We start from the raw sequence: 26,784 nt of genomic DNA, 5'->3' as shown, positions 1-26,784 counted from the left end.
AATCAGGGACTCTTAACAGATTTGTACATCAGTGTTCGTAGCAGCACTATTCACAGTAGCCAAAAGGTAGCAACAACCTAAATGTCCATCAGTGGATGAATGTATAAACAAAATATGGTACATACAGTCATCCCTCGGTATCCATGGGGGATTGGTTCCAGGACCCTGTGGTGAATACAAAAATCCAAGGATGCTGAAATCCCTTGTATAAAATGGCATAGTATTTGGCATAGTATTTGCATATAACATACACACATCCTCTGGTATGGTTTAAATTGCTTCTCGATTACTTGTAACACCTAATATATATAATGTAAATGCTATGTAAATACAATGTAAATGCTGTATAGTTTCTGGCAAGCGCAAATTTTTTTGCTTTATGGAACTTCTGGATTTTTTTCCACCTAAATTTTATTTATTTATTTATTTATTTATTTATTTTTTAATTTTTGCGGTACGCGGGCCTCTCACTATTGCGGCCTCTCCCGTTGCGGAGCACAGGCTCCGGACGCGCAGGCTCAGCGGCCACGGCTCACGGGCCCAGACGCTCCGTGGCATGTGGGATCTTCCCGGACCAGGGCACGAACCCGCGTCCCCTGCATCGGCAGGCGGACTCTCAACCACTGCGCCACCAGGGAAGCCCCACCTGAATATTTCTGATCTGCAGTTTGTTGAATATGCTGAGGGGAACTTGAGGATATGTAGGATCTACTGTACATACAATGAAGTATATTTGGCCTTAAAAAGGAAGTTTGGGATGATGAAAAAGTTCTGGAAATGGATAGTGGTGGTGATTGCACAACAGTGTGATATACTTAAGGCCATTGGATTGTACACTTAAAATGATTAAAATTGTAAATATTATATATTTTGTACCACAGTAAAAATAACCCTGAAAAAACTACCTTAAATTTGTACTTTGTTATATTTCAACTATACCTTAATAAAGCTAAACAAAATCTTGGAATAATCTAAAAAATTTGTGAAGACTTTAAAGATGATGAAACAATAAACTGCATAGTTTTGAAAGACAATTTGTTCTACAAAGTAATACTCTTATGGAGGCAGGTCTGTGGAACAGAGGCAAGCAACTGATATTTTTAACTTTTTAAAAAAAATTTATTTATTTTCGGCTGCGTTGGGTCTTCGTTGCTCCGCGTGTGGGCTTTCTCTAGTTGCAGCGATTGGGGCTACTCTTTGTTGAGGTGCACGGGCTTCTCATTGTGGTGACTTTTCTTTGTTGTGGAGCACGGGCTCTAGGCGTGCGGGCTTCAGTACCTGTGGCTCACGGGCTCAGTAGTTGTGGTGCACAGGCTTAGTTGCTCCGTGGCATGTGGGATCTTCCCGGACCAGGGCTCAAACCCGTGTCCCCTGCATTGGCAGGGGGATTCTTAACCACTGCACCACCAGGGAAGTGCCGATATATTTTAACTTTAGGAAAACTTTTAATTATCCCTGGTGGCACCTTCATCCATATGGGATGAAAATATGTCTTATTGCTAAATGGTGCAAAACAGATTTGGAGGGTCATATTTATTGTTACTGGTGGTTTGCTGTCAGAAGAGAGAACAAATTTTTTTTTTTATAATGGGGTTCGGATTGGGCTCTCTACTTACCATATAGGGTTCTTACTAGTGATAGAGATCAAATGGAGAGTATGCTTATTAAGTTCACAGATGACTTGTAAGCTCCTTGGAGGATAGAATTAGAGTTCAGAATTATCTTGACAAGTGAGAACATGTTGTAAAGAATAAAGATTTTAAGGAACATGTGTCAAATAGTGTACTTTAGACAGTGGATAATAAAACACTGATGAAAATCTCTAGATTTGTGGGAGAATGAAATTGAATAAAACCTATACTGTTCTTTGAAAAATATAGTTGAACATGTAGTAAGTATGTAAGAAATAAACATGCTCAATATTACAGGGGTTCCTTACTTGGATACTCTTTATGAGCAGTAAAGTTAGCATCAAGTTTTACTGTATTAGCGAACTTATTTAATGGAGAGGCAGTGTGGTATAGATACTTATAGTGTAAACTGTGGAGCCAGAATGCCTAGGTTTGAATTCTGGCTTCTCCACTTAGCTGGTATAAGTTTAGGAAAGTTACTTGTTTGTATATCTTTTTTCAACTGTAAATGGTAACAATAATGGTTACTACTTTATAAAATTATTGTGGGGTTAATTGAGTTAGTATACATAATACTTTTAAAACAGTGCCTGACAGAGGGAAATGCTCAATAAAAGTTAACTGCTAATAAAACAAGCTTGACAGCTGGCCGCAGTTGACTCATAAATAGGAGATTATACTTGTTTCGTTTGACTGTTTTCTCTCCCTGTTCTTGCTGTTACTCAAAAAATTATTAAAAATAATTTGGACTTGTTCTTCCTATGCAGCATGCCAAAGAGTATTTCCATATTTTTTGATGCTGTAGAGTCAGCTATTCATGTGGGTGCAGTACTATTCAGGTTCTTTGCCAATTATCAAAAAGCATTAAATGTATATGACTGAAAAATTATCTTGGCTTCAAATTGGAAGAAACTGCTTTATTTCACCTTTGTTAATTCAAGAAAGGTTGAGAAAAGGAAAGAGGAGGAGTCCAGTTTTGGGGGTAGAAGCAAAATTATTACACAAAGAATGGGACATAAAAAGGACACTTTAGAAGTGGCTTGATCAAGAATTCCTACTTTTATATGATGGCCTGAAAGAGATCAAAGGATTAAGACCACCTCTTTCTTGCTGTCACTTTTGTATTCCATATCTTTGTTTTGAAGCAGTATTTCTAGCTTGACAAAAATGACCCTCATTTTACACAAAAGCAGCATTCTGTTAATAGAATGCTGTATTAACTATAATATCAGTTATTACAGTTATCAAGTTCCTGTTTGCTTCAAGAAGTTTTTACATGTTAGTGAAACTATAGTTACAGTTTTCTGGTCACATATTATCTATTTTTAGTGTAATACTGGAACGTGAAAGTGGAAAGCATTCCAGTTTTCCCATGATTGTAATGAGAATTATCACCTATAACCTCTCTTCCAGTTATCTTTAATTGCTTATGAGAAAAACTTTTATGATATCTCAAAACTCTTAAGCTTGGGTACATAGCTGAAGAAAATGAAAACATTAATTCGAAAAGATATATGCACCCCAGTGTTCATAACAGCATTATTCACCGTAACCAAGATATGGAAGCAACCTAAGCACCCATCAACAGATGAATAGATAAGGATGATGTGTATATACACAATGGAATACTACTCAGCCATATAAAAGAATGAAATCTTGCCATATGCAGCAACATGGGTAGACTTGGAGGGTATTGTGCTTAGTGAAATGTCAGACAAATACTGTATGATGTCATTTATATGTGGAATCTAAAAAATAAAACATACTAGTGAATATAACAAAAAAGAAACAGACTCACAGATACAGAGAACAAACTAGTGGTTACCAGTGGGGAGAGGGGCAAGTTAGGGGTAGGGGACAAAGAGGGAGAAACTACTAAGCATGAAATAAATAAAGATACAAGGATATATTGTACAAGACAGGGAATATAGCCAATATTTTATAATTATAAATGGAGTATAACCTTTAAAAGTTGTGAATCACTATGTTGTACATCTGAAACTTATAAATTATACCTCAAAAAAACCTCTTAAGGAGAGAAATTTAATTGATCAAAACATTTTGAGTACCTCTTGAGGGAACTTGCCTCTGTGTGTTTGAGAGAGAGCGAGAGGAAAAAGAGGGAGAAGGAGGAGGGTGAGAGAGTTAGGGGAGGGAGAGAAGTAGACCTAAGTAAAAGAGAATGAATGTTATATCATGTGTACTTGCAAAAATGCAGTGAAAGTTTAGTGGTTTGGAATACTAGAGGAGCTCTAGGGATCTGGTTGGTGGAGAAAGGGCCAGTCTGGGTATAGGAAATAACATAAGCAATGGCAAGGCATTTGGAATGGACACAGAATGTCCTAGAGGGAAGAATTAAGATTTTCATGTGGGGGAGACCTTGTCATTAAGAAGGAAGGTCCTCATTTTGGGGAGGTCTTGTTGAGAGGTATGTTTAGATCTTGACAAGTACTATGATAGTATCCTGAGAATTGAGAATGTGTAGAGAATAACATTGGTTAACATAACAATGGTTAACATTGCTTGGCTCAGTCAGTTAAGTGATTTCTTCTTGGTTAGCCTCAAATGCCTACGACTAAAATTTTTGCTTCAGCAAAATCACATTACTTTTTTTTATTTTGGACTTTGAAAGTTTTTAATGAATAATGGAAACTTATACATCTTTCAATCCCAAGGGTTTATTCTGTATGAAGAAAGGCAGGTAGAAATGTTGGATTTATGGTAAGAACTAGAATATAGAGGTTTTAAATGGGAATGGGTGTGCTTGAAACGTTTATTCAGTGGGTAGGTAATAGGAGGCTCTGGTTAATTTCTTGTATTGACCTAATTATGCTTGTTTTTTAAATCTAGAAAACAGTTATTGAGCATGTTTCTTGTCCTCATCAGAATTAGTATTCATTGAACATTGATTAGAAAACTATTAATGTTATCTCCATTTTACAGATGAGAAGACTGTATCACTTTGGGGATTTCACTCAGTTTGGAGCCAAAATTCACATCCAGAACAGTCTGATTGCAGAACCTATGCTCTTACCTAGTAAGCTATATCGTAATGCCTCTTGTTAAGCGGTAGTGGTAAGGCCCTTGGGTTCAGATGTTGAGTGGGAAAATGACCTATATAGATAATCACGGTCTAGACAGTTAGAAATGTAAATAATTATAATGACATGTAGTAAGTGTTATAAAATAGAGCTGTATTGAAACTGCACAGTGAACTCTGAAGGGAAAGTTTTCACAGTGAAATTAATGTTTTCAAGCCAAGTATTGAAGGATATGTTGGATTTATCCAAATGGATTAGGCGGTATGAGTAAATCAGGCGGAGGTAGTAGCAGTGACAAAAGCTCATGCATGAAAAATTTTAAAGAAGCCTCAAGTCGTTCATTCTGGACATATACGCCATAGGGCATATCTTTTTTGAGCAGGGACGTTTTATGGAAATGTCTGTTGACAGGATCGATATGCCAGGTGATGTTCAAAGAGGAATTGACCAGAATCAGTTCTAAGTTCAGTTGTAACTGGTTATTTTGTTTCATAGGTAATAAGGTCTAAATAAATTGAATTCAGCAAATGTTTGAGAACCGGTTTGCTAGACCAGTGGTGGTGGCCCTGGTGGCATGGAATGGAAAGATGGAAATTGAGCATTTCAAAGAAAGCAGTGGGAGATGGTGTCAGATTTTGTTATTGGAAAGAGTGTCAGATGGTTTCCAGTCTTGAAGACCTAGGCTGACCAAGATTCCCAATGGAATATTAAGAAAGAAGATATGGTGGGGGAAGGGAAGGGAGGCCAGTGATGGCTTCTGTTTGGAATATGTAGAGTTGGAGGTGCTTCATTGACAGTCCAGAGGAGATCTGCTATTCTGCTCCTGTGCCAGCAATAGCAGTCAGGATTGGGGAAGCTGTGGGAGCTCTCACGTAGTAGTAGCAGAAACCTTGAGAGAGGCTATCATTTCTGTGGGGGAGGACTGGATGTTGTTGTTTATGGCCCTGCTCAGGCCTGCTTTGAATGGTTTCAGACTTTTAATGGTTTGGAAAAATAGGTCTTATGAAGCAAAATGAGAGAATAAAGCAGCCTGAGGAAAGACAGGTAGCAGTTTGTCTTATGAAGGATTTGTATTAGCATATAGCAGTATAACCCAAACCTCTCATTAATATATTACCTACACGATTTTTTTGCAGTATCTGTATACCAAATGATAATGCATCTTAAAATCAAGTTTTTTTCTTTCTTGGTGATATGTAAGTTTAATGGTGTGCCTTGACTTCTGTGGCATCTCAGAGTCAATAGAATGCAGAATGTTTTTTCCAGTGCTCATTAGCATAAGTATATAGTTTTGTTTTTTAAAGGCCTTTGTGTTACATTTAAATCCTCTCAAATATCACCAATGGTATGTATACCATACCATGGAAACAACTGAAAAAATACCTATATGTTGTAGAATATAGGTTTTAGGTTAGATGTTGAAGAGTAAATCAGTAGAAAATGTAAACTCTTCCCAAGGTTTTTATATTTCTTTGCATTTTAGCGTATGTGTGTACTGACTAAAAACAGAATACAGAATGTGTTTGTCCATTCATAGGCCTGATGTTTACCAGAGAGCTTGGGTAAATGCATTATTCCTTACACCTCTTTTAGACTTCAGTTTCTTTGACAAACTATTTTCATGTTGGAAAATGCAAGAAACATGAGTGGCTCAGATTGACCTTGAAAGTGTGGTATTATTCTTAGTAGTTATGTTCACATGCTTATTGGAAACTTGAGAATTCCGGTCACTTGTCTGTGGATTTTTTTTTTTTTTTTTTTTTTTTTTTGGCCGCACCGCGCCACATGCATGATCTTAGTTCCCGACCAGGGATCGAACTCCTGTTCCCTGCAGTGGAAGCTTGGAGTCCTAACCACTGGACCACCAGGGAAGTCCTAGTACTTAAGTTTTTTGATGTATAAACAATATATTTAGAATACTCAATATGTTTAGAATAGGTTGATATTAGGCTGTATGTTTGAGCAGTTTTTCATCTTGTTTTAGAGAATATTTTACTTATATTTTATTTTTATTTATGTATTTATTTTTTAAATAAATAAATTTATTTATTTGGCTGTGTTGGGTCTTTGTTGCTGCATGTGGGCTTTTCTCTAGTTGCGGAGAGCAGGGGCGGCTACTCTTTGTTGTGGTGTGCGGGCTTCTAATTGCGGTGGCTTCTCTTGTTGCGGAGCACGGGCTCTAGAGCGCAGGCTCAGCAGTTGTGGGGCACGGGCTTAGTTGCTCTGCGGAAGGTGGGATCTTCCTGGACCAGGGCTCGAACCCGTGTCCCCTGCATTGGTAGGCAGATTCTTAACCACTGCGCCACCAGGGAAGTCCCTTACCTATATTTTAATGTGCTTACTATGAATATAAGTAATTTAGCCAGCATGTTTTTTAAAAAAGCTCTCGCCCCCTTCCTTTTCTGATTAATGGATTAAGCAAATTGATAGCTTAAGAATTTTTAAAATTCAAGGTTTGGTTTTTGTCTTCAGTTTGAACCTATGACTTGTCTTGAGGTTTTCAGAGTGGTTAATTTAAGTGCAGTTATTTAAGGACAAAGGAGAACCCTCTTTACTTAATAAGACTTTATTTCTTATTAGCTTCGGACTTTTGCCCTCCTTTTCTTAAGTAAAGCATGTTCGTGAATTCTACTTTTTGACTTTAGCTGAAAATTTTTTCTTCCTGTGTATATATATATATTTTTTTGCGGTATGCGGGCCTCTCACTGTTGTGGCCTCTCCCGTTGCGGAGCACAGGCTCCGGACGCGCAGGCTCAGTGGCCATGGCTCACGGGCCCAGCCGCTCCACGGCATGTGGGATCTTCCCGGACCAGGGCACGAACCCGTGTACCCTGCATCGGCAGGCAGACTCTCAACCACTGCGCCACCAGGGAAGCCCCCCTGTGTATATTTTGATGGCAGTTACATGTTTCCCTCTGTTTACATGAGATAAATATTACTAGTTTAAAAGGGTGGGTCTCTTTCTGGGGATCTGTTGAATTGTTTTGGTCTTAAAAGGATTCGTAAGAAGATGGTGTTCTGGTCAAGACGATTTCTGGTCTTTTGGCTATTTAATAATTGAGAATTGAGGAGGTTATTGGGTTTTTATTGGCTTGTTTTTCAAAAATATGAGTAGCCCCCTACCTAATTGCCAGAATACAAATTTTAAGTAGGCCAGCAGGAAGAAGAGTGGATTCTTTTTGTTGCACATATAGCCTCTACTATTGGAATTTTGTTTCTCTTTTCTGAATATCCCTATTGGCTAGTTGGAGTTGGACAGTTTATAATTGAGATGACAGCAGTTAAAAATGTAAATCCGTTTCTTCTCTTCATTGTTAAGTTTTATGCTTAAAGGATGGATTTGCATTTTCTTTCAGCTTTCTGGTCCTTGTCCATTTTGATGCCAGTTACTCTGCATAAAACTAAGTGGAGTGAACCAGAATTTTTCTGAAGAATCTGTTTACAGATGGGTAGAGAAACATTAACATTCCTATATATTATTAAAAAACTGATAAGCAGTATGCAGATTAGCTAGGTTTGGAATACTGATAGCTATTTTTTGAGTGTAGTTTAATTCCAAATTTTTCCTAGAATTGGTGATGAATATCCCAAGTACCTAGGCATAATAGGAAAACCATGTCATTTATACATGGGCATACTTTTGACTTCCTATGGTAAGTAGACCTTCCAACTAAGTTGCTTGTCTTTCTAGAAAAGAAACCTCTCTTCCAGCAGTGAGGGCGGAGGGTTGGTATAAAAAGGGTGGGGTTTAGAGAGTCTGTTTTTGCCACTCTAGGGCAGGATGCAGAAGCAAAGCATATTAGAATAAACACTGTAAATTTGCAGATTTCAAAATGACATTGGTATTATTGAATTTTACATAATTTTTTAGTTGTCTTTAGCAAAAATAAGTTTTTGGTCTTTGCTACCTCACTGATTTCTTTTTCTGAGTACGTAAGAAATAGGAGCTCATAATTTAAGCCTTATTAAAAAACGTTTTGAGAACCTATTGTAAAACTGCTCATCTTCATAGGGATTGGTCATTTAAGTGTTTTGTCCAAGAAAATGCAGTTATAATTTTATTCTTCGAACAGTAGGAGGCATGGACAGAGTCTGCAGTCTCATGTTGAGATAATCATGATTTTTTAAGAGGGGCAGAAGTCATTACAGGATTATAATTAGGAAAATTTAAGTTTCCATGAAGAGGTATATACTTCCTGATTAGGAATCTTTCTTTTTTTAAAAATAGAACATTTGACCTATGCATTGCCCTTGAGAACTTTGATTTGGGACAGTGCAGGGGAGAAAGGAGGGGGAAATAAAATTACTTCTTTCCTCTTCATCAGAGGTTAACTGAGAGCAAGTGGCAGGACATTAATGAGCATGCAAAAATTTGCCTTCTCTTAATTTCCCAACAGTAGACCTTGGAATTAGTCAAAGAAACAAAAGTCAGGAAACATTTTTCCAACACTGGGGCTAGTCTTTCTGATCTTTCCATAGCAGTTATAAATATTGAACTACCTCTGGCACTTAGATGAAATGATCCTGCTTGGCTTTTAATTTAATTAATTTCTAGTGCTTTGAATGCCTGGATTTTCTATCTCGATAACCGAGACTTAAGTATTTGGTTTCTGTTAAGAGTTTTTTTTCTTAGGAGATAGGGAACATTTCTTCATTTACCATGATGAATCTAAATGCTGCCTTATAAAATTAGATTGAAAATCCTTAATTTCAGTAGTAAAATGATACCTGCCTTGTGACTTTTCATGGAGGATATAGAGTCAGAAAATAATGTTACAAATTACAGAAATTCCTTATAATCCTATTAATGATTTAATATATCTGAGTTAGTAGTATGAAGTGAATGTTTTCTTTTTTAAAAAATAGATAGTATTTATTTATTTATTTGGTTGCACCGGGTCTTAGTTGTGGCTTGCTGGCTCCTTAGTTGCAGCACATGGGCTCCTTAGTTGTGGCAGGCGGGCTCCTTAGTTGGGGCATGTGAACTCTTTGTTGTGGCATGCATGTGGGATCTAGTTCCCTGACCAGGGATTGAACCCAGGCCCCTGGCTTTGGGAGCGCAGAGTCTTATCCACTGCGCCAGCAGGGAAGTCCCGTGAATAAATTTCTTTATAGAAGTGATTATAAAGAGCAAGTCAAAACATTAAAAAAAACCTTTTTTGAAATTATTTTTACCCTTTTTAGCAGATTGTATTATATCTTCGGTTTTAATCTTTTCTGGTCACCACCAGAAAATGTCTTCACTAAGACATCATGTATGATATTTGCTCCCCCGCCCCCCTTTTGTATAAGGATTAAGTTTAAAAGGGAAACACTTGTAAAATAAGTGATTTTAAAAGGTACAAATCAAATTCGATAAAGTTCGTTTGATCACAGCTGATCTTTTCTGAGAACATGGTCAAGGGCTTCCTTTTGCCCACTTGAGATGTGAAAAGCAAAAAGGTGCATCTGAAGTACAGTCAGATCTTAATGTCTAAAAATTCTAGAGCACAGTTTCTTTGCTTTTGACTTCTCACATTTTTGGGTCCCATTTGGAAAAGCAGCTGTCAGTATTTCAGCCACTTAAATGAAGACAAATGATCTTAAGTATTGATCGCTAACCAACTGTTTGAAATTCTGTCTATTGCAGATACTCCTTTGAGGAATGTATGCAGAACTTCTCCCACATTAAAACAAAACAAACCAAAAAAAACTCCTCATAGAATGAACCACACTCTGTACCACTAATGTAGTCACAGAATTATTCAAGATTGATCTTTGGTCATTATCTGTTGAAACAGAATTTTACTTGCTAGAGTGAACATTATCATTAATGTTGCTGGTTCAAGAGACTTACTGTTAGTAAAAGACTCTTTGATACAGAAATTTGATTGTAACATGGAGTTCATCTGACCGTTTCTGACAACCTACTGGATTTTTGTTTTTCAAGAAGATGGTTGTTTTTTGCTTAGGAAATGATAATATTTTAGCTGCTTATCTGTGTCCTACAGCTGGCAGAGGAATGCAGTACTCTGACCATGAATTTGCGTCTGTATCCCTGAAAACACACAGACCTTACTTAGTGTTTCAAAAGAGGTAGAAAAGACATGTGGCATCTTTTTAAAAGTTTTTTTTTTTTTTTTTAATAAATTACCGTGTTTGGAAAACTCACTGAGTTTTCCAGGACACTGACTCAATTTTGTATTTAGTTTCTTTTTACTTTTTTTTTTTGAAACATGGTCCAAATAAGTAGAGGGGGGAAAAGTCCAACTGAGAGCATTCAGCCATACTTTTTATTTTATTTTTTAACATCTTTATTGGAGTATAATTGCTTTACAATGGTGTGTTTCTGCTTTATAACAAAGTGAATCAGCTATATAGCCATACTTTTTGAACTGTCTCTCGGTTTTTATTTTCATTTATAGTTGACTTCAGCAGCAGAAGTTTAGAAAACTTGAGGTTTGGGCTCCTGTACAGGGAGTAAGACCAAACCACAGTAGTTTTACTCAGTTGCTAAATGCTTGAGTTTTGGGTAATACTAGTGATTAAATCATCTCCCCACCATGGAATAATCTCCCCAACATGCCATAGAATCCTAGTTTGGGAAGGTCATATCATCCATCAGATATCCGAAAAGTTACTAGGCATAAATGAGGAAGCACTAAGAAGCTGCCCAAAGTAGTAGCAGTTGTAAAGTCACTTCTTAAAATTTAACATCTCTGAATTACTTTATGACCTCCACACTCAAGTTTTGCTGTCAGTGTTTCTTACTATGCAGTGCATGTGCAAGAAAAGCCATTTCTTTCACATACAGTGAAAATAAAAGATTCCTTTAAAATTACTCAGTGTTGCCTTCTTAAAGTTTTGAACCCTCAATCATTCCTACATTTGAAAGTGAGACAGGGCTGTAAAAAAATACTTCATGGGGTGGGATAGGGAGTGTGGGAGGGAGACGCAAGAGGGAGGGAATTTGGGGATATATGTATATGTATAGCTGATTCGCTTTGTTATAAAGCAGAAACTAACACACCATTGTAAAGCAATTATGCTCCAATAAAGATGTTAAAAAACAAACAAAAACTTCATTGTTCTTTTGAAGTTAAAATGTACCCTAGGCAAAAAAGTGCTGCTTTAGCCACCCTTCCCCACCCTGGACACCGCTCCCCCCCCCCCCATTTTTAGGAGGCCTGGCCTGAGTCTCTTAAGTTTTTCCTTGTGAATTTGGTTTGACCTAATTAGTTTTTGTAGTTTGGATTCACGTATTATATAAATGGCCCAAATTGGTGTGCCTCTTTGTTGAAGCTGATCTAGTAGGTGGCATACACATGATAACAAACTATTCCATGTAGGTGTCCATTCCTTATTAGCCTTCTCAGGGCCTCCATGCCCTTCTTCTTAATCAGTATCTCATTGTCTTCCAGAAAGACATTGACTGTGCTTTGCAGCTGCACAGTAATATCTAGTATTTTAGTATTTAATAATCAAGTATATTTTTATTCTCTTTAGGGTTTCCTCTTGAAATAGATAAAATTCTATCCATAGTATAATACATGATTGTAAAAAAATTTACCTTTTTCAGATAACTGCCAATTCTTTTTCTTTTCTTTTAACACTATCCCCCAGATGGAACTTAAGGGTGACCATAGTTAACCCTTGCCCCACACAGCTGCCCTGGCTGGCTGTTCATTAGTGCTTTATTTGTTTAAGAATCCCATGTTACTAGACACTTTAGGTAATTGCTTAGATTTAACGTAACCACTTTACATTCTACCTCTTCAAATATATGACCGTTCAAGGTCACCCAAACATAACTGTTCCTACTCTGAGGTGTACATGACTGGTATCACAGGATATCATCTGGCTTCATGAGAAGGTAGCTGGTGGCACCAAAGAGCTTCTTTCAGACTGACTTCTACATGGCCTTTATCTGGCAAATAGCCCTAAGAGGCATGGGCAGGTTTTAAAATTTTGTTGGCAGTGTTTCACAATGGCATACTTGTTTCCAACCAAGTAGATGTTTGGTTGTGGTTAAGAGGAATCATTGCTGGCATTGAAGCAGACCTACCTGAACATTTTTGTTGAATCTTCCTGTTGTTTGGTCCATGTCTTGGAGCTTTACACCTGTGGAAACTATACACAAACACTTTTGTATTAATGGACTTAATATCTTTGACAGAATAAATTACCAAGTAATTTCTAAACATGTCAGATGATCCTTGTAGTAGATGTAGTGATTTCTTTGAAGTAAATGTAACACCATCAATTCATTGTTACCACTAGACTTAACCTGTCTCTTGAATTTAATCCCATTTCACCCCTTATTACTGGCTGGACATACATCTACTTGGGAGGCCACCTTTAAAGTCAGGGTATCATATCTGGTGTTGCTTCCTTGGAATCTACCCTTCATTTCTTAACAATACCATTCTTTTTCTACTCACCACAGGCCTTAGAATTTTGCAGTTATCTTTGACAACATGGTCTGCCCCCTTTTTTCCATTCCTAATCAACTACCAAGCTCAGGCAATTAATGCTTTCACTCATTTTGGTGTCTTCTTCTGCATTTTTACTATGGTTGAGATATTGGGCCCTTAGCAGTTCATATCTGCACTACTAGTCTAGGAACATCCTAAGTGACTTTTCCCCTCCAGACCATCCTAATTCCTGCTTTTTAATACTACCATTTTCATGTTGTTATTCTCCTGCTCATAAAGCTTTTGGTTTAGTGCCATCGAATGAAATCTAGCTTCCTTAGCTTGGCATTCAAGGCCCACAGTGTGTCCTGTCTTTTTAGTCTTATTTTCCTGAACATGATTGGTATTCTGACCTATTCTTTATTTCTCAAAAATGTGCTTTCTTCCCACTGTGGTATTAATAGCCATCCTTACTTGGCTTCCATCCCCTCTTTCTCTTTATTTAAATTCCACCTAATCTGTAGGACTCAAGTTGAAGTTTTCCACCTCCTGTGAAACTTCCCTGGGTTGTCTCTCCTCTGAACTCTGAGTACTTGCATGTCATTGGACAGTTAACCTTGTAGTACTCTGATACTTCTTGGGTTACAATGAACTATGTCTCATTATTTTTTGCATTTAATACTTAAGTGGAATGTACCTTCATATATATTGTTTTATCTGGTTGGGTTTTTTTTGTTTTTTGTTTTTGTTTTTGCGGTACGCGGGCCTCTCACTGTTGGTGGCCTCTCCCATTGCGGAGCACAGGCTCCGGACGCGCAGGCTCAGCGGCCATGGCTCACGGGCCCAGCCGCTCTGCGGCATGTGGGATCCTCCTGGACCGGGGCACGAACTGGCGTCCCCTGCATCGGCAGGCGAACTCTCAACCACTGCGCCACCATGGAAGCCCTATCTGGTTGTTGTTTTTTTTTTTAATAGCTAAGGACAAAGAGACCCAGCATCTGTTCTTTTTAACAAATGTTTTCTTATTATCCTAAATAAAATTCATAGATGATATAATGTACCTACAGATGTAGTTTTTAAAAAATCAATAACCTTACTATAGTATAAAGGAAAAATGAAAAAAACTTGTAACTTGTATTTCAGGTTTCAAATACTCAGCAAAAATTATACTCTAGAAAGAAAAGTTCTTACAGATTTAAAACCCCTGAACTTTCCTGCTATACTGTGTTGTACCTCCTTAAACAAAACAGGACCAATCTTGATACTAATATGATTTGTATCTGAAGTTGCAAGTTATGAATAGCCTTAGTTCCTTTCCCATACAGCATGTGGTCAGTACAGCCCAGCCTGTATTAAACTAAAATTAACTTTTACAAAATTTAAATTAAAAGTTACTGGGAGACAAAAATAACTACTTGTAAAGTGGTTAAAACACTTTATTATTACATGTTTAGCCTCCTCTTATATGGTTCTTACTTGTTTAAAAAATGGTTCCAGAGGTTATGGCAATAATGTGATATGTTGACTGACTCTTTAATTTTAGGACTTTGATATTTTGTACAGTCCTGTTCATATATGTGACTTTATGTCACATAAACAGCTCAAAAGGATGAGTTGCCTGCCAATACTGAGAGAAGTCTTTACAAAGGAATCAGGTTGATAAGGTCTTTTATCTCTAAAGATCAGATTGTTGCCTAGTTGTGACAAGAATTCTTTGTGTTTAGACTATACTCTTGCCTCTCTGATTTTTTTCTTACACAAAAAAGACCCCTTGATAGAAGCCAATTATGTGTACAAATTAAACTACCAAGTCCAAACCTAGATCTCCTGTGATCTTCTTAGTTGTTTAAAGTACTTGTTCCTTTAGTGGCAAAGGTTTACCTGAGAAGCCATCAGAAATGATGCTAGATTGATAGAGAAAAACTCTTAAAGAGGAGTATTTATAGATTCTTGGAAAGTTCTATCTGTGCAGTTCTGTAGTTTCTAAAAGCATGCTAAGGCCTGACTTGGCCCGTTTTGCACAATTAAACATTCTAAAACCTGTGGTTGACTAAATAGTTCACATTGTAACAATTTAAAAAATAATGTATTGTCATCGCATTCTAACTTGTAGAGAAAAGTCTTGTGGGGAGATCTAAGTGGCTTAACTTGATACTTAGGGTATTTGTCATTGTAAAACTACTGGTTTTTCTTTTGCAGATTTTCTTGTGAAACGTTCCAGTAGAAAAAGTTCTTGGGACAAACTTCATTTGGTAAGTTTGTCCCCCTACCTCCTGCCCCCTACTATACTCTCTTCTGTTCTGAGGCAGCAAAAGGTAATTTATAGATGAATTTTGGGGGCCTGTTTTGTCTGTGGACATAATTATTTAGGTGAACCCTTGTATGTTCACTTTAATGTTAAATCTCAATATTTGGTGGTTTGGTTTTTTTTTCCCATTAGGACTCAAGCCAGATTACTTTTCCCATATATAATTGTGCCATAGTATAATATACTGTGCCTAGAAACTTGTATTTAAGTTGAGATTAAATGAGTTGTGGCCCTAATCTTTTGTTTAAAATAGTTCTTAACATGATGTTCTTTTAAATTGAAACTTGGTTCTTATTTTGAGTTTTCTTAAATTGTTAAATTTGTGTGAAAATCGAGGCCTCATTACTAGCATTAATGGTACCAATGTGACGTTCAACTAGAAAATAACTTCTAAAAAATTTGTTAGTCCTGCCCCCAGTGTGGATGTTAACCCCTGTCCTGTCCTTTTTTTCATAGACCTTTATGGATCTGTTATTACCTAAGTCTTTATTACTGCCTCTTTTTTCTGCCATCTGTTTAATGGAGGAAATTATTATCTAAGTTTATTGAAAAGAGAAGTTGCTGTTTTGGTTTTAAGTTTCTGTATCCAAATCATTCCCTTGTTCCAGAACCTTTAGCTTGGCATTGCCTCCAGATTAAGGATCAAGCTCCTTAGCATGGCATTTTAGGCTCTTTATAAGTGAGCTTTAAGCACATCTACTGCAACTAGGCACTCACTTCCTCCATACATCTAGAAAGTCTTGCTGTAGCCAACCTGACCTACTTACTGTCCCTCAAATACTGTCCAATATCTTGCCTTTTTTTTTGGCAAGATATTTGCTTGTGCTGGTATTCTTTGCTTGTGCTGTTCCTTTACCCTCTTTGTCTCAAAATCTGTCTGGTTCAGCCATTAAAAGTGCGAGTGTTCCACAAAGCCTTACTTGAGTGCCCAGTTCAGAGTCCATTTCTCTGTCTTTTGCATCTCCATGATATTATATTTCTACATCTGTTATCACACTCTGCCTTATTAGTTATGTTTGTCACCCCACAGGATTGTGAACATCTTGAAGGCAAGAACTATCTTCATGTTTGAATTTTCAGGTCACACAAACGTTCCCTGAGTCCTGGGATACTAGTGTCTTCTCAGTATAATTTCATTTTAATTAGGATTTTTGTTTTTGTTGTGTGTGTTTGGTTAAGAATAAGGGAGAAGAATTAGATTCTTTTATTCTAGTAGAGAAGAATTAGATTCTTTTGTTCTAGTAGAGATTAGTTATCATCTTGTTGATTCAGGGTACTGTTTTTTTCCTTTCTATATAGGAAGGATTTATATAGTACATATAATGTGTCCTTGTAGTCCAAGTTGCTCAGTATCTCACTTGGCTGAGTTATTGTTGGCAAGTGTGAGTTTTAGTTACTGATTAAGGAATTGAGTAATTTCTTGTTAACAGGTGCCTGAAAGAATGAGATTCCATGTTAAATAGGAAGATAAATGTCTTACTTCGGTAAAGATTTCTCAGAAGTCACATTCTGAGACTGACACTGGAGACCAGTGAAGCCTGCAGATCCCAACTGTCAAATTCTCATACATACATTAAGAAAAGAGAAATCATTTGACTGCTTCAAATAAGAATTTTACCCTTCATTTGGCCTAGCAGGGTGCATATTAGACCTTTGGAGAGGAAATGTAATCCTAATGTATTACTTGACTCTGCAGTGTTTAATTTTTAAAAAATTTATTTATTTATTTTTGGCTGCGTTGGGTGGGTCTTCGTTGCTGTGCACAGGCTTTCTTTAGTTCTGTTACGCGGGGGCTACTCTTCGTTGCCGTGTGCAGGCTTCTCATTTTGGTGGCTTCTCTTGTTGCGGAGCACCGGCTCTAGGCACCCGGGCTCAGTAGTTGTGGCGCACGGGCTTAGTTGCTCCATGGCATGTGGGATCTTCCCGGACCAGGGCTGGAACCCGTGTCCCTTGCATTGGCAGGTGGATTCTTAACCACCGTGCCACCAGGGAAGCCTGATGTTAGATTATTAAATTAATTTTGATACCAGGAAACATATTATTGGAATTAATATAATGTGGGTTCCAAATTAAAAGACTAAAGAGAGATGACAACTAGATCCAATGTGATCCTAGACTGGATCCTTTTATAGAGGGGGGAGGAAATCTCTGTAAAGGATGTGATTGGTTGACCAAATTGGAATATAAAAAGTAGATTAAAGTACTATATCAGTGTCAAGTTTCCTGAATTTGAAAGCTAGTTCTGTGGTTATATAAGAGATTAATTTTGTTCTTATAAAGTATATATTGAAGTAGTAAGGCGTAAAGAAGTAGCATGACTTGCCTTAAAGGTCCCAAAGGTCATAGAGTTTAGTGAATGGCAGACTCAGGACTCCTGTCTCTTCTGCCCTCAGAACCATTGCTTTACATCCCTGATTTTTTTTTTTGATGGCTTTATCTTCACACTCTGTCTTAGGTCAAGTGAAAAGCTTTTATGTAATATTACTTTGAATTTCCTTTTTAAAAATGTCTTTGTAGAAAAGTTTATTTTCTAATTACAAGGGTAAAGTAATTCTAAAAGTGTAAAAACAAAGTCCCTATTCCCACTTTCTTCCTTAGAGTGGTAACCATTGTTAACAATCATTATATCATTTTTCTGTACATGTACAAACGTTTCTGGATTAATACAAATAATGCTTATGCGTATTTTTATTTTAACCTTTCAAATTACAGAACATTAGAACTTCTACCAAGTTGATAACTGAGTTAGTGAATTATAGTTTCATAAATGGAATTAGTATGTGTAGTCTTTGGCAATAATGATCTCCCCCACCAAGTGTGTATCTTTTTCACCTAGTAAATTTATTTTTAAGAATCAGGGCTGCAGAAATAGTGACTTGTGCAGAGATATGGGCAAGGATGGTTACTGTGGCTATTTTGATTGTAATAGAAAAGTGAAAATAACCTAAATGTCTCAGTAATTGATGAATTAGTAGGTTATGGTGTATCGGAATATAATGGAATACTGAACTGCCATGTTGAAAGTATGTAGTGACACAGGAAGGATTTGGTACATTGAGGGAAAATGTGCAGAACAATGAATACAGTATGATCCTCCCCCCTCATTTTTCGGGGGTAGATTATGTATGTCTTTGTATATGAATAAAGTGTCCTGGACAGAATTATAAAATATTAACAGTAGTTGTTATTACGTGTAGTTGAAGCGAAGGGCAGCAAAGAACGAGAATGGAAGTTCTACTTATTTACTTAAAAAATAACAGATTTGAGATATAATTCATATATTATACTATACATTTGACCCATTAACGTATACAGTTCAGTGGCTCAGTATATTCATTGTGCTGTGCAACCATCACTGCAGTCAATTTTAGAACGTTTTATTACTTCAGAAAGAAGCTCTCCATACCCTTTAGCTATCACCCCCCCTTACCTTCCACCTCTCCCAGATCTAAGCAGCTACTAATCCACTTCCTATCTCTATTAATTTCCCTGTTCCATTTCTGTCAAGTATGATATGTGGACTTTTGTGACCGGCTTCTTTTACTTGGTATAATGTATTCAAGGTTCAACTATATTGAAGCATGTATCAGTACTTCGTTCCTTTTAATTGGCTGATTAATACTCCATTTTGGGATATACAACATTTTGTTTATCCATTCATCTGTCAGTGGACATTTGGGTTGTTTCTGTCTTTTGACTATCTTGAATAATGCTGCTATAAACATGTGTATATGAATTTTTCTGTAGATATGTTTTTGTCTCTTAGACAAAATTCTATTCTCTTTAGGAGTGGAATTGCTGGGTCAGGTGGTAGCTCTATGTTTAATCGTTTGAGGAACTGCTAGGCTGTTTTCCAAGGAGGCTGAACCATTTTACACTCCCACAAGCAGTATCTGGGGACAGTTGCTTACTTTTTACACCTGTATTTTAAATTTTCTTAGAAGCAGCATGCATTACTATTACAACTAAAAAATTAAGAAGTGTTAAACTACTTCTCTTAGGCTAACAGTAATGACTCAATTTCTTCCTTTTGGTGCTAGTATAATTACCATTCTGGAATGCAAGTTTTGCAAGTCAGTTATTGACTATTTTTTAATGATTGGCTATATCTGCTCTTTGTAGTATTAATATTATAAGGACCTCCAGCAGCTTCGTGATTCATATTGGTTGCAGAGTTACCCATGATCTTGGCTTTTTCTTATGAACTTGGAATTCCTATAGAAGGTTTACCTTTCCTCAGATGTTTAAAGCAGCACCTCTTATTTTGAACTATGTTATCTGTTTTCTTATCTCCCCTCTTGCACTATAAATTCTTTAATCTTCCTTAGCCCCCACATCTAGGCCTTTACCTGTTACTGTCAGTTATACTCTAAAATAACTTATATCCTTATGCTTTTATTCCATCTGCACTGCCTTCATTCTAGATCAAGCCACCATTTTCCTCCCTGTAATTGTCTCCTGATTCTCTTTGTTCTTTTTGTTCTCTAATCCATTCACCACACAGTAATCAGAATTATTTAAAAATCAAATCATATCACTCGGCTGTTTAAAATCTGTCAATGAATTTTTGACACTTGGAATATAATCTGTTGCCCTTGGAATATAATTTATACTCCTTACTATCTACATTATCCTCTTGTACATTTCTCCATCTTCAAGTTGGGCCACTCTTCTTTCTGACTCAGTACATTTTAGCTATACTGGCTTCCTCTTTTTAATCCTTCAGAAATGCCAAAGTCTTCCTTGTCAGGAACACATGTTGTTTTCTGTACCAGAAACTGGCCTTGCTGCACAGAGAGGCCTTTTCTGACCACCTTACCTAAAGTAGGACTCCCATACCCCCACCCTCTCAGTCTCTGTCTCAGCATCCTGTTTGTTTCCTTTATCACATTGAGCACAATTTGTAATTATAATTATTTGTTTCTGTCTTCCACACTGGGATATGAGCTCCTTAGTGCAGGAACCAGCACAGTGTCATAGTGTTTGACACGTAGTTAGTTCTCAGGTAATTGTTGATTGACCAAAGTGCAGCACACCATTTTACAGTCTTTATTTGGTGTAGAAATGGAAGACATCAGGGGCTTCCCTGGTGGTCCAGTGGCTAATAAGATTCTGCACTCCCAGTACAGGGGGCCTGGGTTCAATCCCTGGTCGGGGAGCTAAGATCCCACATGCCTTGTGGCCAAAAAACCAAAACATAAAACAGAAGCAATATTGTAATAAATTCAATAAAGACTTTAAGAATGGTCCACATCAAAAAAATAAAAACTTTGTGAAAATTTCAAATGTATAAAAGTAGAGAAAATAGGTTAATCTCCATTTACTTATCTCATTGGGCTTCAAAAGCTATCAACTCATGGGCCCATCCCGTTTCATAGATATATACTCCTATTCATTCTGTCTATTCCATGATACATTACTTCATGTGTACATATTTCAATTGTATATCTAAAAGAAACTTCTAAAAAGCCATAACCACAGAAACCTCCTAACCACTGTGACATTGTCAGTTATACAGAAAATTAATAAATAACATCAAATATTATATGGGCAGATTTCCCTAAATGTCTCAAATTATTTTTATACTTTGAATTAGGATCCAAGCAAAGTCCATATATTGCAGTTGGTTGACATGTCGCTTACATCTCTTTTTTAATCTGAGTTTTCCTTTGATCTCTTCTGTCTTGCAGTTTAAAGAATTGGGGTTATTTTTATATTTTTATAGGTTTCTCTAGACTAGATCTATGTTCATCCTATATTTCATTAGCAGTTGTAGAAAGATGATACTTACTTGTGTCTTTCCTTGTTTGTGTATTAGGTGAAATACTACCCCCGTCAACTACTTGGTTGTACAGAGGTTCAGTTTATATAGGAAAAGCAAGATAAATACTAATTCTTTGCCTTTATTTACCAGTTTCAAAAATAAGAAGTTGCTTACTTAGCATCCTGCAGTGGTGACCAATGAAAGGGAAAGAGAGAGAAATATTATGAACTTATAATTAAACATATTGAAATTCAATACATAGCCCTTATTTTTGCTCAAATTATTCCATTTTCACCAGTGATTCTGTTTAGATTGGTTCTGGAGTCCTTTTGATATACCCTTAGTAGTCTTTGATAGTTTCCTTGCTTTCCAATTTAATGTTCCAGGATGAACTTACACATTTTCTGTTCTAGACCTGTAATTGGCTATTTCTCAGGAGCTTTGTTGGCTCCTTTTGAAGTGAGAATTAATATTTAGATACCATGGTCTACATGCTTAGAATGCTCATTGCTGCTGGGTCAGTTCCATAACTTTTTTGCAGTAGGATTATTTTTAGTATTTCATGAAGAGTTTGATTATATTCATACTCCTCACCTACACATCACATAAAACTTACCCTTTAAAAGCATACAGTTCAGGAGTTTTAGTATGTTGTGCTAAACCACCACTAATCTGTTTTCTGTCTCTACCTAGATTTAAAATTCTGGGCAATTCATATAAATGAAATTGTACAATATGGTATTTTGTGCCTGGCTTCTTTCAGTTAGTATTATGTTTTCAGTGTTCATCCATATTGTATCATGTGTCAGTATTTTAGTCTTTTTTTATTGCTGGATAATGTTCCATTGTGTGGATATACCACATTTTATTCTTTCATCATTTGATGGACATTTGGGTTGTTTCTGCTTCTTGGCTATTATGAAAAATGCTGCTGTGAACATTAACACACAAGTTTTTGTGTGGATATGTTTTCAGGTCTCTTGGGTATATACCCAGGAATGGAGTTAATGACTCATATGGTGAATTTTAAAGGAACTACTAAACCATTTTCTACAGCAGTGCATGAAGGTTTCAAGTTCTCCACGTTCCACTACCTTTTTTATGTTCATTTCTTCATCACTGGAGTTGCACTTTGTTATCTGTTTTGAAAAACTTCAAATCCACTTCTATTTGAGTTATTTAAAATATAGCAGTTTGAATATGTATATGGTACTGTCATTAGACATTTAATTCTAAAACACAAATATCTTTTGCACAACATTAGGGCAGTTTAAAAATAAAATTCATCCAGTAGGTGTTTCTTTTTAAAGTGATCTTTAAGAGATTTTTTTCTAATAAGTTCATACCCTCAGGAATAATTTCTTTGCCTTTCCTCCTTTCCTTTTTAATTAATTCGAACAGGTGGCCTCTTTACATACCCTTGCCACCTCATCTAAAACAGCAGTTCTTTGTTACTCATCTCTAAACCCTGCTTTATTTTCTTTGTAACACTTACCAGCTACCTAATATAAACATATCTATCTATTTGTTTCTAGTGGGGAAGGCAGGCAGTAAAATTTTTATTTTATTTCATTTTTTAAATTTATTTTTGGCTGCGTTGGGTCTTCGTTGCTGTGTGCGGGCTTTCTCTAGTTGAGATGAGCAGCGCTAGTCTTTTTGTGGTGCACAGGCTTCTCATCGTGGTGGCTTCTCTTGTTGCGGAGCACAGGCTCTAGACGTGCAGGCTTCAGTAGTTGCAGCATGTGGGCTCAGTAGTTGTGGCGCATGGGCTTAGTTGCTCCGCGTCATGTGGGATCTTCCCGGACTAGGGATCGAACCCGTGTCCCCTGCATTGGCAGGCAGATTCTTTTATTTATTTATTTATTTATTTATTTAGGCTGCATTGGGTCTTCGTTGGTACACGCGGGCCCCCTCCAGCTGCGGCGAGCAGGGGCCACCCTGCGCCGCGGTGTGCGGGCTTCTCACTGCGGTGGTCTCTCTTGCCACAAAGTGCGGGCTCTAGGCGCATGGGTCTCAGCAGCTGTGGTGCAAGGACCCAGCTGCCCCAAGGCACGTGGGAGCTTCCCAGACCAGGGATCGAACCCGTGTCCCCTGCAATGGCAGGTGGACTCTCAACCACTGCACCACCAGCGAAGTCCCAGGCATTAAAATTAAACTCCGTGACTTTTTGGTTACAGTTGTCTCCCCTAGATCTAGAGCAGTGCTTGGGTTATCCTAGGTGTTGAATAATTATTTATTGAAATGAATGAATAAATGAGAATTTTATGCTAATCTCTGTTCTTGAGCTAGGTTATATCACAAAGACTTGTTTTAGGTTTGAATAATGGTAAGAATGATGACCCTGACTTGATTTGTTACTAAACCACTTGGTTCTTCCTCATCCTTCTAGCCTCTGAACAATGGAGTACCCCAAACCACCACTTGGTCCTCTTAGTTTCTCCATCTGTACTTGCCCCGGAATTTACTAGCTTTAATGCCATCCACACCGTTATGGCTCCCACATTTATGTTACTATCTCTAGCTTCCATCTTCTTCATCTCCAGGCTAGTTTGTTCAGCTTTTACTTGGTGTCTTCAACGGGATATCTGATAGGCATCTCAAATATAACGTGTCTAAAACGGAACCTTTGATTCCCTGTTTCCCCTCCAGTACCTCTGCACAGAGTGGGTAATCCATTTTTCTTAATGTTTTCCCTCATCAGTAAGTGGGAAATCCTTGCTTCTAGATGCTGAAGCCAGAAAGTGTGACTTCTTTTATTTAATGAATTAGCTCAAATCCTGTGGGTGGTAATTTCAAAATATATCCAGAATCCAGCAGTGTCTCAACCATTTCCATCACTACTTCTTACGGTGATTATTTCCTTCTGACAGGTCTTCCTGTTTCCTCCTATGCTCCCTCTGTTCCCGCCCTATAGCCAGAGCCATCCTTTAAGTCACCTCATGTCACTCCTTTGTTCATAACTGCACAAGGCTCCACATGTTCTGGGCCCTGCTACTTCTTTGATGTCCTCTGTTCCCTCACTTTCACTGCTCACAAAGAGTTTACTTTGAATATTGAATCCCAGACTGCCTAAAATATCCTATATTCATGGAAGTTCAGTGAACTAGAAATGCTGGCTTTGCATGAAATGTATTTTTTTTTAAAAAGCTACTTATTAGAGATGATAGTGTTCTTACTAGCCTGTCTTTGAGTTTCTTGTTAGGTATTCCTCCCCCACTCTTATAGTTGTTTCTGAAAACCAGGTAAAGGTATTAGTGCAGTTTATGTGACTTTTCAGTGAGCACAGGATATTGGGGCAAAAGGCAGTTTTTTCATATTTTTTTACTAAGCCAGTTTGGTTCCCACAGATGGGGAGATCCACTTTGAATTTACAGATAACCACAAAAACATACTGTAATATTACAAGAATGTTGTTTTTGCATTTGCAGGTTAGTTTTAGTTATTGCTTTATTATTTTCATCTAAGGTTTATAATATTTTTTGTATTGCTATCAACATTAAGAACATGAGCATTTGCTACTTTTTTGCTCAAATAGTTTATGACCAGGAGGATTTTCACAAGGGAGTTAAGGAGTTTGGATTTGACTAGTGGGGATTGGCTGGGTGATATTCAGCTTTTCCTTGGCTGACTGGTCAGGTCTTTAGGTCCTTGTATATGCAGTTTCTTTAATTAGGGTATGGCCAAACGGGGCGGGGGTGTGTGTGGGAATTGCCAATTTTGTCCTTTTTTTTTTTCTTTTTCAAGATCCAGGCATAAAGGAAAGAAACGCCTTGCCAAGATACGGAAGAAAGGACGGGGATCTCTCCTCCTAATCTGGGCCTCCTGTCATGGTAAGTACAGAGAAATAACAAGAAAATTGAACTTGAACTCTGTCCTGACAATTAAGTGAATACTAATAAGTTCAGTTACCCATTTTTGTTATTGTGAGAAATCATCTCACTTTTTCTTTCCCAGAACTCTCTTGTCTATTTTCTTTTATTGTTTACTTAGTAGTAATAATTTTAGAATATTCTAGTGTCTTAGAGCAGTTTTGCTTCTATTAACTTTAATCCTGTGAGTTAGATATTGTCTCTTTTCAGTAAGATAGTAAATGGAGTCAAGACTAAAACCCATGTTTCTTGGAGTACAGGGTTCTTATTCCTTTTCTAGGAAGGAAGGTATCATGAAAAGCTTTTCTCTGTGTGTGTGTGCGCGCGTGCGCACGCGCGCATGTGTGTGTTTTGTGTGTAGGAGAATTATATGGTCATACACATATTCTTTATGAATTTACCTTTCTGGATAGAAGCAATTCCCTGTCTTTCCTGTCCTGTCTCTTTAAGGCATTATTTTTATCCCAGAGAAGATGAAGTAGCTCTGCACACTCCCTACCTACCTACGTCTTTGACTAAAATGAGTGTATTTCAGTGACTTGTGGGCTATTTAGGACCCAGTTCAGGCAGAGATGATGGAGCAATGAGCCAACCACATTTCTATCAATCCTGAGAACATGTAAACCGTGCTCCAAGGCTTAAATAAGAAATGGTCCTCTGTAATATTGTCCCGCTTCTATCTTGGTGATGTTTTCTAGAACCAAACTCTGTCTCATGCTGGTGCACAAAAAACGAATTGAAAAGGCCATGTTAATTTCAAGCTTCATTAGGAACATGGGTTGAAAGTGCTTTTCAAAATTAAAAACAAACTAAAACAAAACAGAAAAACTAGTTGTATAGAAGTGTCATTAAAACGACGACAAAGGTAACTGCTGTCATCTTAAATCTTTGCCAGTTTTTTCTTAGTTTGTGGGCATAACAACTTTCTAATGTATTCTATACCCAAACACTGATGAGCTTTTCTTTAGACTATATTTTATTTTATTGGTTTTCATGAGTTTTTAATGAATTGAAAAAGTGTTTGCCTAATATTTTATGGTATGTATGCCAATGCTAATGAGTAGCAAATGGTGGGCTTATGAAAGCAGCTCTGTTCTGTACTGAGGGGTTGTCCTTCATTGTGTACCACATAGCTACAACGGTGTAGTCCTCATTCTGGTGCTGCTGGGGTCTCTGGTGCCCTGCAGACAGTCTTCCTGGTGCGCTCTGGAGATACTTCTGTGTGCAGTATTTGGCGAGCAGTATGACCATGGGTCTTTTTAAAAAAATCTGTCATAAAGTAGCATTATAACAAGTTTTTACAAGTACTTATTTACAACTCTTCCACCAAAACCCATGGTTGTGTTCCTTTCTAACTAGTTTATGTCGATATGTAGTTGGAATTAAAACATAATTATTTTGCTTATTTCACTAAATGAATTAAACATTTTCACTCGTTGACTCATTGGATTCCTAATGATTTTTTACTAGCTACATCATTTTGCAAGTTGTTGAATCACTGATTTAAATAATATTAATTAATTTCTTTTGTTTTAGAATTTTGGTTCTGTGTCCTTAATCCTTATTTTTTGTATAGAGAATTCAGAAGTACTGGTTTTTCTTTGTTTTTTTAGTGTATACTTCTATACTAATTTGAGTAACATCCTCATACTTTTAAAAGTTCTTAAATGAGATTGAGGTTTCTTCGGGAGATTAAGTATTAGGAAGATGTTTTCATGTTTCATTATGGAAAATCTCAAGCCTGTACAAATCGAGAATTGTATGATGAACCCTCATAT

The 26,784-nt window shown here is 37.1% G+C and overlaps 1 protein-coding gene across 13 annotated transcripts in view; it reads left to right on the top strand.

Annotated features, from left to right (window-relative positions):
* The window catches only part of MTMR3 (myotubularin related protein 3), a 176,370-nt gene that overhangs the window by 59,306 nt on the left and 90,280 nt on the right, over nucleotides 1–26,784 (top strand). For 12 of the 13 annotated variants that reach the window (XR_007471607.1, XR_007471608.1, XM_033412763.2 and 9 more), the window contains exons 2-3: nucleotides 15,265–15,317; nucleotides 24,882–24,967. Coding sequence is in view for 11 of the 13 variants with exons in the window: in XM_033412763.2 (XP_033268654.2) it covers nucleotides 24,965–24,967 (3 nt within the window). In the remaining 2 variants the exon portion in view is untranslated. Of the gene's footprint in view, nucleotides 1–4,574; nucleotides 4,669–15,264; nucleotides 15,318–24,881; nucleotides 24,968–26,784 lie in introns of all 13 variants that reach the window. The other variant, XM_033412756.2, reaches the window with a different exon arrangement.

Source organism: Orcinus orca, chromosome 15 (genome assembly GCF_937001465.1).
Source record: "Orcinus orca chromosome 15, mOrcOrc1.1, whole genome shotgun sequence".
In the NCBI taxonomy this organism is placed as follows: domain Eukaryota; kingdom Metazoa; phylum Chordata; class Mammalia; order Artiodactyla; family Delphinidae; genus Orcinus; species Orcinus orca.
The sequence above is the reverse complement of the archived record's forward strand: the minus strand, read 5'-3'. Positions and strand labels throughout refer to the sequence as shown.